The sequence below is a fragment of the Eublepharis macularius genome, chromosome 10 (genome assembly GCF_028583425.1).
Source record: "Eublepharis macularius isolate TG4126 chromosome 10, MPM_Emac_v1.0, whole genome shotgun sequence".
NCBI classification, from domain to species: Eukaryota; Metazoa; Chordata; class Lepidosauria; order Squamata; family Eublepharidae; genus Eublepharis; species Eublepharis macularius.
Genome location: NC_072799.1, coordinates 27,995,291 through 28,012,214, shown reverse-complemented (window position 1 = coordinate 28,012,214; position 16,924 = coordinate 27,995,291). Strand labels below are relative to the sequence as shown.

General features: G+C 44.7%; 1 protein-coding gene across 1 annotated transcript in view; it reads right to left on the bottom strand.

Moving 5' to 3' along the window:
• Positions 1-16,924, bottom strand: part of BANK1 (B cell scaffold protein with ankyrin repeats 1) — a 288,974-nt gene that overhangs the window by 132,177 nt on the left and 139,873 nt on the right. The window contains exon 8 of the mRNA XM_054990418.1: positions 5,460-5,660. Within this exon, the coding sequence (XP_054846393.1) occupies positions 5,460-5,660 (201 nt within the window). The remainder of the gene's footprint in view (positions 1-5,459; positions 5,661-16,924) is intronic.

Sequence of the window (16,924 nt, the reverse complement as noted above, 5' to 3'; positions counted from 1 at the left end):
GACATTAGGATATTGCTGGAACACACCCACACAGAGAAACTTCCCCCTCCATGTCACCACTGCAACAACTGCAGTGTATGCTGGAGGCTCACAAGGATAAGGCAGGGGACCCAGGGAAAGAGAGTGAGAGACACAATTGCCCTCCCAGTGACAAACCGTCAGGTCCTCAAAGTTCAGAAATAACAACAACATTTGATTTATATAATGCCCTTCAGGACAACTTAACACCCACTCAGAGTGGTTCACAAAGTATGTTATTATTATCCCCACAACAATCACCCTGTGAGGTGGGTGGGGCTGAGAGAACTCTGAGAGCCAAATCACACGATACGGATTACATGGGAATGACATGAAAACTTACTTACACGTGTTCCAACGTTGTTTTCAACTACACGGGCCAGGACTACAGGACTTCCATCGATCCCGAGTTCGTGGTGGCACGGGTTTTCTCCGCGTACCTCCAAGATATCCCATCATGCATCTCCACTTTGCACAGATAGGAAGCGGAAGATATAGGAAATAAGAATGCTCTGCATTGCCAACCTACTGATCGTGACCGCGTACACGCGCCGTCACGGCTATACTGGAGCAGAAAATTTTGAATGCGTGCCTGGACCAGAACACGTGCTCATCGATAGAAGGCTGGACATGGGCATTTGGAGTAAGATAGGACTCCTGACACTCGCTTTGTCTCATGTAATTTTTATCGTGTGGTTCGACTCTGAGAGAGCTGTGACTGACTCAAGGTCACCCAGCTGACTTCAAGCGGAGGAGTGGGGAATCAAACCTGCTTCTCCACATTAGAGTCCCACCGCTCTTAACCACTACACCAAGTCTCAGGGGAGGGGGGAACCCCTCTCTAGTTTGTGATTTTTTTTTTTTAAAAAAAGGCTAATCCTGAATCATACTTGAGGGCCAAGCTAGAAGTGACGAGTTACATTTGGATGGCAAGTGAACAGACTCACACGTATTCCTCCCTGTTCACTTGCTCTCCACTTGCACTCCACGAGCTTGGCTCCGAGGGTGGGGTGGGGCTTGACATTACTTTTTAGAGTACCTGCAGCTCTAGTCAGTCTTTGGTCACAACTTTACAGATAAATGTTCCCTCTTAGTGATGGTGAACCTTTTTAGTAGGAACACCATTGCAAGTTCAGCCCAAATGATTAGACATTGGGTTGGATCCAACCATCTTTTCTACTGTTGACAGAGGATGGAAGAGTTCCCTTTGACCACCAAGAAGAGCAAAGGCCATGTGGAATGGAGACTTAGTAAGGAGAGGACTTACGTGGGACAGAATGAAAAAGTTGGCTGGATCCAATCCAATACATCTTGAATTTGTGCTACGTTACATTTCTGTACCTCAGGACTTCTGCATTTTTCCTTCTAGTCTATTGAACCAGGACGCAGGCATCACTGTACTGAGAGAAAAACCAATGTTGGCCTGATCCTAAGCAACAGACCCCACAGCTGACTATGCCATCTGTTCTGCAGGTGACCAGCCAGGTTCTACCAGTACAATTTCTGACCTCATTCTGTATCAGTGTTGAGAAAAACTGCCTGTTAGTCTGCTACAGACCGCTTAAAGAGTGATTTAATAGGTAATTACACAGTAGACCATACCACCCTGTTGAGGTGTTTAGAAACAGAAGTGGGCATTAAAGGATGTGCCTTGGACTGGTTTAAATCATTTCTCATGGAACGGACTCAAAGGGTGGCCGTCGGAGATCAGCTATCTCCAGAATGGGAACTAGCTTGCAGGGTTCCACAGGGCGCAATCTTATCTCCCATGTTATTCATCCCCTATGTAAAGCCTTTAGGAAAACTCATTTGCAGCTATGGAGTTGGATGTCACCAATATGCAGATGACACCCAACTCTATATCTCACTATCTAGGTCCCTACAGGATGCAGTAGAAATCTTAGATCGCTGCCTGACAGCTGTGGTGAAATGGTTGAAAAACAACAAATTGAAATTGAACCCAGACAAGATTGAAGTGATGCTTGTTTGGAATGCAGTGATCCTGAAGGACATTGTACTCCCCACTTTTGTTGGGGTTCGTCTGACCCTTGCAGACTTGGTTAAGCGCCTAGGAGTATTACTGGATCCAGCGCTACTACTAGAAAAACAAGTTAAGGCAACCGCAATCTACAATCTCATTCTAGCCTGGAAGATGGCTTCTTATCTCGGTGTAACATCAAGGCTTGACTATTGTAATGTACTATACATAGGTCTCCCATCTAAGTTACCTAGGAGGCTCCAATTAGTGCAAAATGCTGCAGCTCAACTGTTATCAGGAGCGAGCAGAAGCATGAACATCACTCCCATTCTACGATCACTCCATAGGCTATCTATCAGTTACCGTGCTTAGCTCAAGGTATTGGTTCAAGGTACACAAAGCTCTTCATAGCCTTGGTCTGGCATCCCTATGGGACTGTCTCCCTCACTACGTTCCTCCACAGCAGCTTCGCTCTTCTGAAGGTGCCAGGCTGCACATGAGCAAAATCAACAGCAGCCTAACATGGGCATTCTTTGTGGTGGCCCCTACCCTGTGGGACAACCTGTTTGAGGAGGTCAGGAGAGCCTGCACTCTCCTGGCTTTCTGCAAACGATGCAAAACCAAATTATTCAAAAAGGCTTTTTACTCAAATGGAAGGGCTGTATTGTTGGGATGGGATCTCAGATGCTTCACTAATGAGTCAGGGACTGTAGCCTTCACTACCACTGTTACCTTACATATTATCTGTTGCTTTAAATATGTACTCCTGTGTACTAACTGTACTTTATGTTGTCTAATGTCAGTCCTAGAATTGATTATGTTTCAGTATTTCTTCTACTTTGTATTGGATTCTTGCTAATGCTATGTCTTTTAAAACTTGTATCTATTTATCCAATGGCATTGTTTATGGAAATATCCTGGATACTGTATGGAAATGTACTTGATACTGATTGTACTAATCTCATGTTGTGTAATCCACCTTGAGTCTCAGTGAGAAAAGCAGACAAACAAACAAACAAACAAACAAACAAATGGGAGCCATATATTGTCGAAGGCTTTGGGATGGGAAATGGGAGCCACTTCAGAGAATGTGCATGTATGGGCCAGCTGTTGACTTTGGTTCTCCATTGGAGAGTAAAGCAATCCATAAATACATATTTGAATTGGGGTCGGCCACAACTACCGACAGTGAACTACAGCCTACAAGCTCTGCTTTTTTACAAGTTATTTTCCACCACAACTTTGGGAGGTAAAAGCTTGCCCCATTACCACTGAGTTCCATAAAAGTGGTTTATAACTTAATGCCACTCCCCAGTTCATCCACACTGAGCAATGGCTAAGCACATGTGAATTTCTGGCTTTGTCGTGGCTTTTGCTTTTGCTGTGGAACTCTGTTACTTGTGCTTGGATATTTCGATTCCACCAGCACTATTTCAGCAAGGAAACAGCCCCTGCCTTACTCTGCCTGAGGCCAGCCTGGATGAACTCCTGCAAGAGAACACATGCTGGGCAATCTGTTCTTCCCCTTCCTCCTTCTGTGACTAAGAAATGAATATGGACAGTCCGGCTGCATTTCATGAAAGGCTGAGAGGGAAAAACATTGCTTTGATCCTGCTCCACTAATGGGCCATTCCTGCTCTTGACTTAACTATGAGTACAGTTCACATTGTTTCAAAGTCAGAGATGTACGAAAGCTGCCTCTTTATTCATGTAATAATAATAATAATGTTCGATTTATATATTGCCCTTTAGGATAATTTAACACAACACTCAGAGTGGTTACAAAGTGTGTCATTATTATCCTCACAACAATCACCCTGTGAGGTGGGTGGGGCTGAGAGAGCTCCAAGAAGCTGTGGCCAAGGCCACCCAACTGGCTTCAAGCAGAGGAGTAGGGAATCAAACCCGGTTCTCCAGATTAGAGTCCTGCCACTCCTAACTAGAGATGGGCACGATCGGAATCACAATGTGAAAAAAAAACCCGATAATGGCGTTTGCGCCATCGGGACTCAGCTAATCGGTTCTGTCCACGGTGACCGATCCAGCGTTCGGGGGGGGGGGGCTTGATCGGGGGGGGCATCGTGATCTAATCGGAGAGCCAGACACTCAGGCGCCAATAATCTATTCCCCTAGCAACGGAGCCAGGGGAATGCCTGAGCTGTGTTTGCCTTCCTTCTGTCACCCAAGAAAACCGAATGGAAGCCCACCTTTCCTTGATTAGCAGGCTTCCTTCCAACCATGGAGCAGCAACCCAGGGGAGGGAGGGGGAAGGGGTGTTCTAAAGCCATGGGCACAAAGGTTTTTTGCTTTTTAAAAAAACGGGGCTTTGTAGGAGGAATGGGTGTCTTTCTGTCTGTCACTCTCTGTTTTTAACCTGCTTTTAAAACACTGTATTTTGTGGGAAAACCTCATTCATGGTTCTGCATGTGTGTTTAAAATATGCTTTTTGAAGACTGGCTGCTTGCTTTTAAAATCGGGTGGGGAGGAATGGAGGATTCTGTCCCTGCTTTTTTTAAAAAGCTGGCTGAAACATGTTGACGGGGTGTCTCTCTCTATTTGGAGAGGCAGGGATAGATCCCCCCCCCTCTGCTCTAAGTGTGTGTGTGTGTATGAATGTCCCCTCCCTGAGGGGAAGCGGCTCATTGCCAGGTTAAAAACTTTTCACCCCCTCTCCTCTAAGTGTGTGTGTGTGTGTGTGTGTGTGAACGTCCCCTCCCTCCCTGAGGGGAGGTGGCGATCCGTGCCCGCCGGGCCTGGCGGCCGCTGCCACCAACCACCATTCCTATATCGCTGGAAACTGCGGGGCACCTCCTGCTTTGGCCTCCCCGATTCCCGATTCCGGATCAGAAACAGGACTTGATCAGTTAGAATCGGTGACCTGGGTTCGGTGGCAGCCCGGATCCACGAACGGCTTGATCGGTATTTTTGGGCGGGATTGTGCCCACCTCTACTCCTAACCACTACAACACCAGACTGATTCTTGTAGAATGTTGGCACAGCCTGTTCAAAAGACATTTGCAAAAACAAATATGTGATTTTGACAAAGTGCTTTCCAAATCATTGTTGCATGTCGTAAGTGGTATACTGTTATCTAAAGGTGGCTGCACAGTTGTGAACCTTCTCTCTTTCCTAAGCAAGGACAGCAAGGTAAATTAGGGACGATCATATCAAAGTTTCCTATCACATGCACAGTCAAAAGAACACCACATAGTTTGCACAAGAAAATTATGGCTTTTCTTTCTGAATCTTGTAACGTTAGCAAACCTGCTGCTTGTTCCGGACATGTACCTACAATATGTGTTTTTCTTCCCTTATGGAAGAACAAAGATACACCTCATGGTATTTCTGAGCATGACAGGTGTCCCCACTTCTCTGAAAGAAAATTGTCTTCTCTGGCAGCACCAGCAGTTCCTAAGAAGCTTGTTATACATATTATATGACTCTTGCAGAAAACCACAGATACTTACTGACAATTCTTTAATGATTTCCTGTATCTCTTTCTGGCCGTGCTTTTCTGCAACGCATGCTGGGCTTTCTCCATACTTATTGGTTACCTTGCAAGCCTGAATAGCCCCAGGATGTTGGAGGAGAGCAGTCGCAAGCTTCTTTAGTCCAAATTTAGCTGCACAGTGGAGGAGAGTAGGAAGTTCTTCCAAATGAGAGTCTGCATAGAGATACAAGCATTAAGTTTCACATTTTACAAAAAATCTCTTATTTATGCATCTACTTTGACAGCATGGAGAAAGTGGTGTATACATTTTTTAAAAAAACCCTACCCAGATACAATTCTCTGTGCACTTTCAGATTCCTGGTGCGGAAGCAGAGAGAAGGGTCACACAAACGCATGAAGCTGCCTTATACTTAACCAGACCTTTAGAGCCAAAACACACGAGAAGAAATACCTAGGTTCAGCACGTGTTCTCTTACCTCAAGGTTTGCCAGGATCTGTAGGCGTCCTGGAAGCTTAAAGTTTAGCATTTACAGAGCAGCAGGAAGGGAAATACAGGCGCCTGTATTTCCCTTCCCCTTCCTGCTGCTTTGTAAATGCTAAACTTTAAGCTGCCAAGACACCTACACTTCCCAACAAACCTTGAGGTAAAAGAACAAGTTTAGCATTTACAGAGCAGCCGGAAGGGGAAGGGAAATACAGGTGCCTGTATTTCCCTTCCTGCTGCTCTGTAAATGCTAAACTTTAAGCTTCCAGGACGCCTACAGATCCCGGCAAACCTTGAGGTAAGAGAACACGTGCTGAACCTAGGTATTTCTTCTCGTGTGTTTTGGCTCTTAGTCTGTCAAGGTCAGTATTGCCTACAGCCAGTAGCTCTCCAGGGTGTCAGGCAGAGGTATTTCACTTACTACCTGGAAAGGAAGGAACGCAGCATGGTATAGCCCGATCTCATCAGGTCTTGGAAGCTAAGCAGCGTCAGTACTTGGATGGCCAAACCAGCTCTGCTTCTCACTTGTCTTTAAAGCCTCTTGCTGGGATCGCCACAGGTAGGTTGTGACTTGACAGCACGTATGCACACGCTACTTGGGGATGCCAAGGACTGAACCTGGGATCTTCTGTCTACGAAGCAGATATTCTACAGCTGAGCCACAGCCCCTCCCTGCACCAGCATGGTATGAGGCCCCTTTCTCGCCTTGGAAGCCAGTATTTGTTTGGCAATGAAATGTTACATTTGCTTCCTTTTTGGTATGTCCTTCAAGTTTTCACCCTAACTTTTCACATAGAGTCAGAATAGGGATACCTGCCTTTGAAGCAGGAATCCACTATACACTCCCATTCTCTGTTTTCCACCTTACTTCTCTAGCTTCCTTACCCAAGAATGAGAAGTTTATGGGCTTTATACCTCTTCCTCAACCCCTCTTCCTAAGCCATGGAGGGTGGGTAACTTGAGATATTTCACAATAAATTCTAGCCTACTTTCCATTGCTTAAGAAGAGAGGCTAAGGGGAAAGGTAGGGCTCCCACAAAGGGTTCCCAGGTGCCTGCTGTTGCTGGGCAAACTCCAGGAGGTTTGCCCCGGTGTCTGCTGATCACTGGCAATTGACAGGAGGTGGTGAGCCGCCCAGTGATCGCCCAATTTCAGCTGGCAATCTGGGCAAGCGGGTGGCAAGTGTGCTCGCAGCGGGGTGCGATGATGTCACTTCCCATGCTTTGTGGGGGCCAGTTTTGGCCCCAAACAGGCCAGTTCTTAAAGAATTGGGTCTGGGAGAAGTGTGAGAACACTCCCGCATCTGGCATGATGACATGATGACATCACTTTTGGAAGACCATTGCTCCGGGAAGTATTGCCCGCTTCTCACTGGTAGCCTTTGGGGACCTGGCAACTGTTAGGAGAGTTTTTTTAAATAGTACTCTGCTGCCAATTTATAAACCCACTTACCCACATATATTTCAAGACTCCAAGACACAGTGATTACAAAAGAAATATTGGTTTATTTCTTACATGGAATAACCCTAGACACATTCTTCATTTCTAGGAGACATGTGTAAAGACCAGTAGCATTGGAGTGCTTTAAATACCCTTAACACTGATTGTTTACAGAATAATGGTTATTTGTTTTACAGAGTAAAAGACCGAAGGTTAGAACAAATAATACATTCCCCAGGATACATGGCACCCAACAGGTCTGATTGATGGGACAATCAGGTCTTACGGTAATATAAACATTTCAATGCTGAAGTCGTAATTTTGTCATGGGTTCAAAATTCTTCTAGGAAATAACAAAGTCAAGGTTAAAATCTTAGTTGGAACGTGAAAACAAAAGAAAACTGCAAGATTGAGCTGACCTGTAGTTTTAATTCCAGAAGCCAGAGAGAAAGAATCTGCCACCGAGGCAAATTTGCTTCTTGTGTGCGTGTTCAGCTTCAGTTGTGCTCACACTTAGGGCATGACAGGGTCCTTTAAAAAATCCCTTAACAGCAACCCTATTTCCAGAGGAGATGCAGAGTGCTTGGGGAAGGCAGAATTTGAGGATGATATGTTAAAACATCATCCTCAAATTTGAGAGGCAGCTCTAGGCTGCCTCCCAAAGTCTCTATGATTTTTGCCATAGAGATTAGGGGAAAGTCCTAGACCATCACTATGTGGAGGCCATTAAAAGCCGTTAAGGAACTGAACTGCACAGCAATGGAAAGACAGGCAAAGAGTTGCATCCGATCATGTTTTCCATTGTTGAAAAAGGGAGAAGTAGGTCCCTTTTGACTACCAAAAAGGCTATGCTGTGGATCATAGAATGTGCATAGACAAAAGCCCTGTGAGACAGGGGGCTCTAAAACAAGACAAACTGGTTGAGATTGAACTAAAAAGATGGTTGTATCCAAGCCATCTCATTCAGGTGGGTGCACAGATCCCACTTAATCATTATTCATTTTAACAGCATGCAAACCTCCTTTTAATAATGTCCTTTTTTCTGCAAGGAAGAGGAAGTCAGACAAGTTATTACTGTCATGGAAATCTGGATTAGAGCACATTATTATTAGTGATATACATGTATTGGTAGTTGAACTCTGTGTGAACTTTACTGTAATTTTTTTCTAGTATGTTGTATAACTACACAGGTGCTCCTTCATGTTTGACAGTCAATTAAAAATAGTGGACAGTATCAGATAAATGTTCTCTAATTGTTAGAATGGACCAATGATGACCTGCTCACTTAACTTTTTCTGTCATCTTTACTGATTTATATCTCTTATCTTGCAGCTGGATATAGTGTCACTTTTTGTCTAGGTAGAATGTCATATGCAGGGCTTTTTTTCTGGGAAAAGAGGTGGTGGAACTCTGGGTTGCCCTCAGAGAAAATGGTCACATGACTGGTGGTGGCCCCGCCCCCTGATCTCCAGACAGAGGGGAGTTTAGATTGCCCTCCATGCTGCTGAGCGGCGCAGAGGTCAATCTAAACTCCCCTCTGTCTGGAGTTCAGGGGGCGGGGCCACCAGCCATGTGACCATTTTCAAGAGGTTCCGGAACTCCGTTCCCCCGCGTTCCCCCTGAAAAAAAGCCCTGGTCATATGATTGAAAATATGACTAATTAAATCTCAAACTAATCATAGTTTATCTATGCTATCATATGAAAAAGAGCTTAGATTTCTGCATAAGATAACATATAAAAGTGTTAATCTAGATAACGTATCAGGGTTTTGGCTGAAAGAAATCTCATGAAGATCTAGGTGAGAAACTTATTTTCGTAATGTGTGTTATAGGAACTTCAATGCATTTCATAGTAAATCTGATTCACTTAAACTTAGATTTAATTGAGAAATACTAGGAGACTTCATTCTGGTTGCCTTTATTTGTTCCATCTTTGTAGGTTTTATCTTAATAAGCATTTATATTTTGATATCTTGCTTTATTAAAAAGACTAGAGTTTATTTTAATAAAATAAACCATTCAACTCTTAATAGGAGTCTTTGTGTCTTGGTGGGGAGAGTACTACAAGAAGAACTCTATAAATTATTTTGTACTGGCAAACAGTTTCTCTAAAAGGAGTGAAAGCTGTTTTCAGGTCTCACTTCAAGGTCTGAGTGTTGCTCAGAATATAAGATAAAATCTTTAATCTGAACAGTTGGAAGCCTTAATGAGAGGCGGATAAGCATTCCGTTACAGCTGATAACTAATTCCTGTAATATTTTGCATGTAATAGTTTTAGTTTGGATTTTATTTCTGCTTGGTAATGTGATGTTTTTATTTATATTATTTTATTTTATTCGATTTGTATTCCACCCTCCCTGTACCAGCAGGCTCAGGGCGGATTCCAATTAATACAAAAATATAAAATAGAATACCTTTAAAACCGATAAAACATCTTAAATATTTAAAAAACACACAACAGACAATATAGTAGCAGGTTTTTTAAAAACATATGGCAACAGATTTCACCAGCAACCGTCACCCAACCACCTACAGAAACCACCTACAGAAATATATGCCTGGTGGAACAGCTCCGTCTTACAGGCCCAGTGGAAGGATAGCAAATCCGGCCGGGCGCTGATCTCTTTAGACAGAGTGTTCCACCAGGTTGGAGTGAGGACCGAAAAGGCCCTGGCTCTGGTCGACGCTAAACTGGCCTCCCTGGGGCCAGGGACCAGTAGCAGCTGTTTATCATTAGATTGAAGCGTCCTGCTTTTAAATTTTTTACTGAGTTTACATGCATGTTTCTAAGGAAAGAAGGAGAGGGGCAGATGGATGAGTGGAGAGAGTGATATGATTGGATTGTGGTTGTAGCCTAGGGAGTGGAGTGAACTGCAGTTTTGTTTCAGTGTGCTGAGAAAGAAAGTGTTAATTCTAGTTAAATCAGGCAAACTGTGTGTAATCTGAGAGTGTCTATGTGTTTCTGTGACAGAGTTAACCAACCATGAGATTCTGGTTAAGTCAATCTTTGTATGTTTCAGAGAAAGGATTCTGGCTAAATCAGGCAAACTGTGTTGAAGCCCGAGTGCCTAATTCTGTCTAAGCCAGGCAAACTGTGTGTGTGCCTGGGTCAGTTAGCATATATCTGAGAGGGAGGGGAGATCTATATCAAGCAAGCAGTGTGGAAATCCTGGGTCAATCTATGTCTGTGTAGATGAGAAGAGAGTTTATTCTGTTAGTGAAGACCTGTGAGTAAAATTACTGTCTGTCTGAGCCTATGAATATACCTTTAAGAAGAGGAAATGATTTATGACTCCACCCAGTTTAAGAACTATTGTGAAACCAATATAAAAACTCTGCAACCATCATACTTATGCTTTAATAAATAAATTCTACTTTTAAAAAAAGGGGAAAGGATCCTTTTTTATCTCACAACCACCCTCACATGCTGACCATTCTATAACCATCTATAACAAGCCTTCCTATATTACCAGTTAAGCAGAAGAGATCCAAGGCAAAAACCTTTCAGGGAGGTAGCAATATCTAGGTCACGCAAACGAAAAAGGGAAGGTGTTCTTGAGGTATAAGCCTGGGTAGAGAGAGAGAGCACCTGAAGCTGTGTGGCAATATAAGGAGTGTTGATTGGGATCAGGATTCAGGACCTTGCTGGGGTATAAGTTTAGGTAACATAAGGAGTTGCACTACAGCTTCAAAGGCAAAGGTTTCAGGCTAAAACAAACAGCAAATTGTTACAATTTCTCTCTTTTTTTGTAAAAAGACAATTCTATAATGTAAGCACCCCTGGTGATGCATATTTGTCACTAATGTGCTTTAAATGCACATTTGTCTTTTGTGGCCTAGTTAAACACAACATTTCTAGAGAGGATACATTGTAGTAATTGGACATATAATGGCTCCCCCCACCCATGACCCAGAATTACAGCTGCAGCTAAAATGTGTGAAGAATATCAGTTTGTTAAGCATCCAGACCGTTTAGGATGGCTGTAATCGTAATTGTACATTTGGGGACTAGGTTGTTAAGCACTGCTCTGAAATTGCAGGTCAGGAGCTTGTTGTGCCTTTTATTTGCCACTTGGGATGCTTTTAAAGAAGGTAAACTGAAATCAATTGATTGTTACACGGCATCTGTTGTTAGCAGCCACGGCAATGTATGGGGCATCAGAGAGTGGAGAGAGACGCAGAATTCTTTCTCCACACCATTAAGAATGCACATTTTAAAGACAAGGGGTTCACTCACAATGCAACTGGGAGAGATTCTTAATGTGACGGAAATTAGGAGCACTCACCTTTATTTCTTTGTTTCTAAAACTTCTAAGTCACATTTCCAGCCCAGATTGCACACTCAGACCAATTTACTGTGCAATGTGACTGCCATAGCTAAATTTGCAATTCAAAATACAGTAAAATGGGATAAAAACAGTAAAAAACCACAACCAAAAACTGAGGCATAATCCTCAATTTCCAGGTCATAACACTTAGCAACATCTTCGCATTACACATTGGTTGGCAATGGTCAGGCAGACAGGGCTAGCTGGTTCTCTTCCGGGACGATATTCCGAAGGCATGGGGCCACCATTTGAAAAGCCTTGCCGGGTATTCTTTCACAGAACATAGATATGATGGGGCAACTATGCATATTTAATTCATGGGCTTTTCCCATTCATGTATAGAGTAGAGGACGTAAGAGCTAATTTTTACATACATCTAAAGAGAGAATGAGCAGCAGAACACAGCAAGGTAAGGGGGGGGCTCTTGTAACTCATGAACATCTTTCTGTGTAAAAATTAGGCGCCTGTCCCCAGCACTTTATACAAGAATGGCGCTGGTAAAATGTATGAAACTTACCCCTTGGTAAATGCTGTAAGAAGGTGCGGCAAAGCTTTTCCATTGGTGACCCCTTCTTTTAGAAAATCTTTCCAATTAATTTTATTTGACTAAAATATTTATAAACCTACCTTCTGCCTAGATACCAAAGTCCCTGGATAGCAAACACCCCAAAATGGTGCAAGAAGACACCATTCTTAAAAACAACAACCACTAGGGGGAAAAAAAAACTTTGACACCCAAGACACCCGCAGGGCAATTGCTTTAAAGAGACAGAAAATTTCATCTTAAAGATCTTCCAATTAGAGCCAAGCTACAAGTGACGCCTGACACAGGTTGGACACTTGTCAGCTTCCCTCAAGTTTTGATGGGAAATGTAGGCATCCTGGTCTTGCAGCTGTAATGGAGAGCCAAGCTGTAAAACCAGGACGCCTACATTTCCCATTAAAACTTGAGGTAAGCTGACAAGTGTCCAACCTGTGTAAGGTGTCACTTGTAGCTTGGTTCTCAGATGCAGAGCTTCTAATTTCCTCTGGAAGGCCATTCTATAACAACACTGGAGTAGCCCCCAAGAAAGACCACAAGTAGCTGGCAGCCGAAGGTACTCATGCAGGGGTTGGAACAACTGAAGGGCACAGCTGTGTTGAGCAAAGCTCAGCTGTATGGGCTGGTACAGGCTTATATCAGGAAAGGCAATCTTCCTAATGGAATTACAGATGCCTTTGTCATTTTTTTCCATGCAAAAATTTAGACTCCTTTCCATCCTTTCCCACTATCCTGAAGATACTTTGCTCTATATACAAAAGGACAGTCACATGAATAAGCAGCTGTTACTTTGGACCCTGTACTAAAAAATGGAATATGCAGCAGGCTTCCTGTCAATCTGAAGGTCTGATGTGTCTGTGTAATGTGGTGGTGATCATATATATAGGAGGACATGCTCCTGTAGGTCTGCCTTATATTTTGATAGCAGCAGGCTAAATAAGAAATGAAAAATTGTCATGCTGCATCAGATCCAAGGCCTGTTTGGCACAGCTCTCTCTGCTTTAGCGAACCAGATTCTGTAACTGGGGCAAGATGGAACCATCCTGAGAGAAGGCTAAAGATATTTAGTGCCTCAGGCAAACAAATCTCAATGGCGCGCTCTGTGGTGGCAAAATATAAAAATAAAGAGAATAATTGACAACTTGCTGCCCCCAAATGTTACCTCAATATCTGCCACCTGAGGCAGGCCTCATTACCCTGTCTAATGAAATGTTTGGGACAAATAAAAAGTGGTAGATCTGTCCAGACTCTTTTTTTTAAAAAGAAAAATGTACCCATCATTTCTTGATCAGAGCGATACAAAGTTGATATTGTTCCACTTTTACTGTTCCACCAGTCATCAAAATGCATAGGAAAACAAGCACTCATACAAGAGATTCATGTGTATGACAGGCTATCCAGTGACCTTTACAATACAATAGAGGAGCTAATTGCAAAATACTTTATAAATTCTCATGTTTGTCTTTGCGAAGCAAAAATGGCAGAATTTCTTTAGCATTTCATATAATACTGATAATATTTGTTTCTTTAAGCCAACAAATGAAATAATGAACTGACCTACCAGTTTTGTAGTTTAACTTTTATATAATTAACAAAAATTAATAACACCATGTAGTTTTAACAATACAAAAGCTATTTTAAAATAAATATAACAGGGTTGCATTGCTAATATTCATCCAATGATCATCACTATTTTGGATTTGCAAATCGCAATTAGTTTCTGACAGTCTGAACCATTTAAATCTGCTTTTGGCTTCTTTGCACCTTAAGCATATACACTGATGCAGGCTGACTTTGTTTAACAGTGCAATCCTGTGAGCCCCCCCCCCAATGCTTAGGAAGCCAACAAGCCCCCACAACAATACATCTGTTTGCTACACCATCGCAAACCCAAGTTACATTGGCGGTTCTCTTCAATGTTACTGTGCTCGGGTTCCCTGCCTGTGCCCAGCTGCTGTGGCCAGGCACAAGTAGGTCTGTGGTGTAAATCCTCATGCTGGTTGGGGGGGACAGGTGGCAGGGCAGAGGTGGGGTGTGATTTAGAGCCAAGCTACAAGTGACGTCTGACACAGGTTGGACACTTGTCAGCTTCCCTCAAGTTTTGATGGGAAATGTAGGCGTCCCAGTCTTGCAGCTTGGTTCTCCATTTAATTGAAGTTTACAGAGCGGCAATCTATGGGAGGGAGAACATGCAGTCGGGAGGGGAGTGCAGGCGTCATACTCTCACCGGGCGCCACCCTTCCCCTCTGCTGGGTGTGGGGGGGGCGGAGGTCTGTAAACTTCTATTAAATGGAGAGCCAAGCTGTAAGACCAGGATGCTTACATTTCCCCTCAAAACTTGAGGGAAGCTGACAAGTGTCCAAACTGTGTCAGGCGTCACTTGTAGCTTGGCTCTTAGTTGTCTCCCTAAGCCATTTTGGGCTTGGGAACACCCTCTGCAGTGGCAGAAAATTACGCCATGAAAAATGAAGGCGTAGCCCATAGGTGCTCATTTTATGAGAAAAGTTGCTTCCCCCCCATGCCTGCCCTGCCCAAATGGCCCAGAGGGGCATAGGTCGCCAACTAGAGCCACAACCAATCCACCTGTGCCCCTGTGGGGGCCGAGTCCCCTCCCTGGCACCCAATAACAACCTCCTCACACATAAACTCTGGCCAGGTTGCCCATTTACTCAGGTAAGTGCGAGCATGGCACAAAGCTCTGCTCTACAGCCCTCTGCCAGGGTGACTTAGAGCATAAAGGTAGGAGAGAGTGCACACAGTAGTGGAGCAAGAGCACACAGGAGGCACTTAGCAAAAGTCGGAGAGTACTTTGCATTTACATAGGGGAGGAGAGCTAAGTCCAGAATGTCTGACAAACAACTCCCGCTCAAGTTCCCTTACAGGTTACATATGTCCAGAGTCTTGGCTTGGGGGTGAGCACATAATAACACATAAGAAGAAGCTGTGGAGCTGGCTGCCACTGCTTGCTCGTTCACACCCTCTCCCTGCTCCCCTCCCACAAGAGCCAGCTCATCCTTCCAAATGTGGGGCTTTGTAGTTGAGGCTGGCAGGCAGCCTGGGGGGGCGGCGGGGGGAGCCCCTGCCCTTGAGGAACCACAGGCCATGCCTGCCAAAGAGGCAGTCACTCGGGGAGCCGCACTGAACAGAGCTGCCTTGGATGGGGTGGTGGGGATGTGACTGAGCAGCTCATGTTGGGGCTGCATGGAGACTCCCTCAGCTGTACTCCCCACTCATGCAGAGGAGAGAGCACAGCCATGGGTCAGAGAGACTGGGTGCTTGCTCCCATAACTCCCCTGCGAGGGCGGCCATGCAACCCCTCAACTGGTTTTCCCACAGGATCAGAGCTTTAAGCAGCTGCGGCAGCAGCAAAACAGCCTGATGCAGTCAAGGAGCACTTTCTCGCTGAAGAGGTTTCATTTCTGTTTCATTTTGTTCGGTATTCATCAGCACCCCATCTTGAATTTTCCATTCTTGACCTGGCTATAAGATTTATGAGTAGAGATGGGCATGATCAGCATTACGATAGAAAAATACCCACAATAATGGCGTTTGCGCGATTGGGACCCAGCAGATCGGTGCCGTCCACAACGACCGATCCAGCATTTGGGGGGGGGGCTTCATCGGGGCTTGATTCAGGCCATCGGGATCTGATCGGGGATGCAGACAATCAGGCACCAGTAATCTATTCTCGGGGCAACGGAGCCAGGGGAATGCCTGAGCTGTGTTTGCCCTCCTTCTGTTGCCCTGGAAACCCGAACGGAAGCCTAGCTTTCCTTGATCAGCAGGGCTTCCTTCCAACCATGGAGCAGCAACACACTCACCACCAGCTGGGACAAGAGACCCAGGGGAGGGAGGGGGAAGGGGGTGTTCTGTAGCCATGGGCACTCCAAACGTTTTTTGCTTTTTAAAAAAACGGGGCTTTGTAGGAGAAATGGCTGTTTTTCTGTCTGTCACTCTCTGTTTTTAACCTGCTTTTAAAAAACTGTATTTTGTGGGAAAACCTCATTCATGGCTCTGTGTGTGTGTTTAAAATATGCTTTTGGAAGACTGGCTGCTTGCTTTTAAAATTGGGTGGGGAGGAAGGGAGGATTCTGTCCCTGCTTTTTTTAAAAAGCTGGCTGAAACATGTTGACGGGGTGTCTCTCTCTCTCTATTTGGAGAGGCAGGAACGGGTTAAAAATCTTTCCCCCTCTCTGCTCTAAGTGTGTGTGTGTGTGTGTGAACGTCCCCTCCCTGAGGGGAGGCAGCTCGTCGCCGGGTTAAAAACTCCCCCCTGCTCTAAGTGTGTGTGTGTGTGTGTGTCTGAACGTGAGGGGAGGTGGCTCGTCGCTGGGTTAAAAAAAATCCCCCCTCTTATGTGTGAGTGTGTGCGTGTGAACGTTCCCTCCCCATGCCCGCCGGGCCTGGCGGTCGCCGCCACCACCCACCTTCCCACATAGCTGGGAACAGCGGGGCGCCCCTCCGCTTTGGCCTCCCTGATCCAATCCACAGATCGGAAATGGCAGATGATTGGTGTGGATCGGTGATTTGGGGTCGTCGCCGGCGCGGATCCACGATCAGCTAGATCGGTAATTTTTTTTGGATCGTGCCCACCTCTGTTTATGAGCAAAGGAAGCACAAATCCTCTTATTATCAGTGCCCTGACTTCTTTTCATTCTACTTTGGGGTAGAATTCTAAGTCATT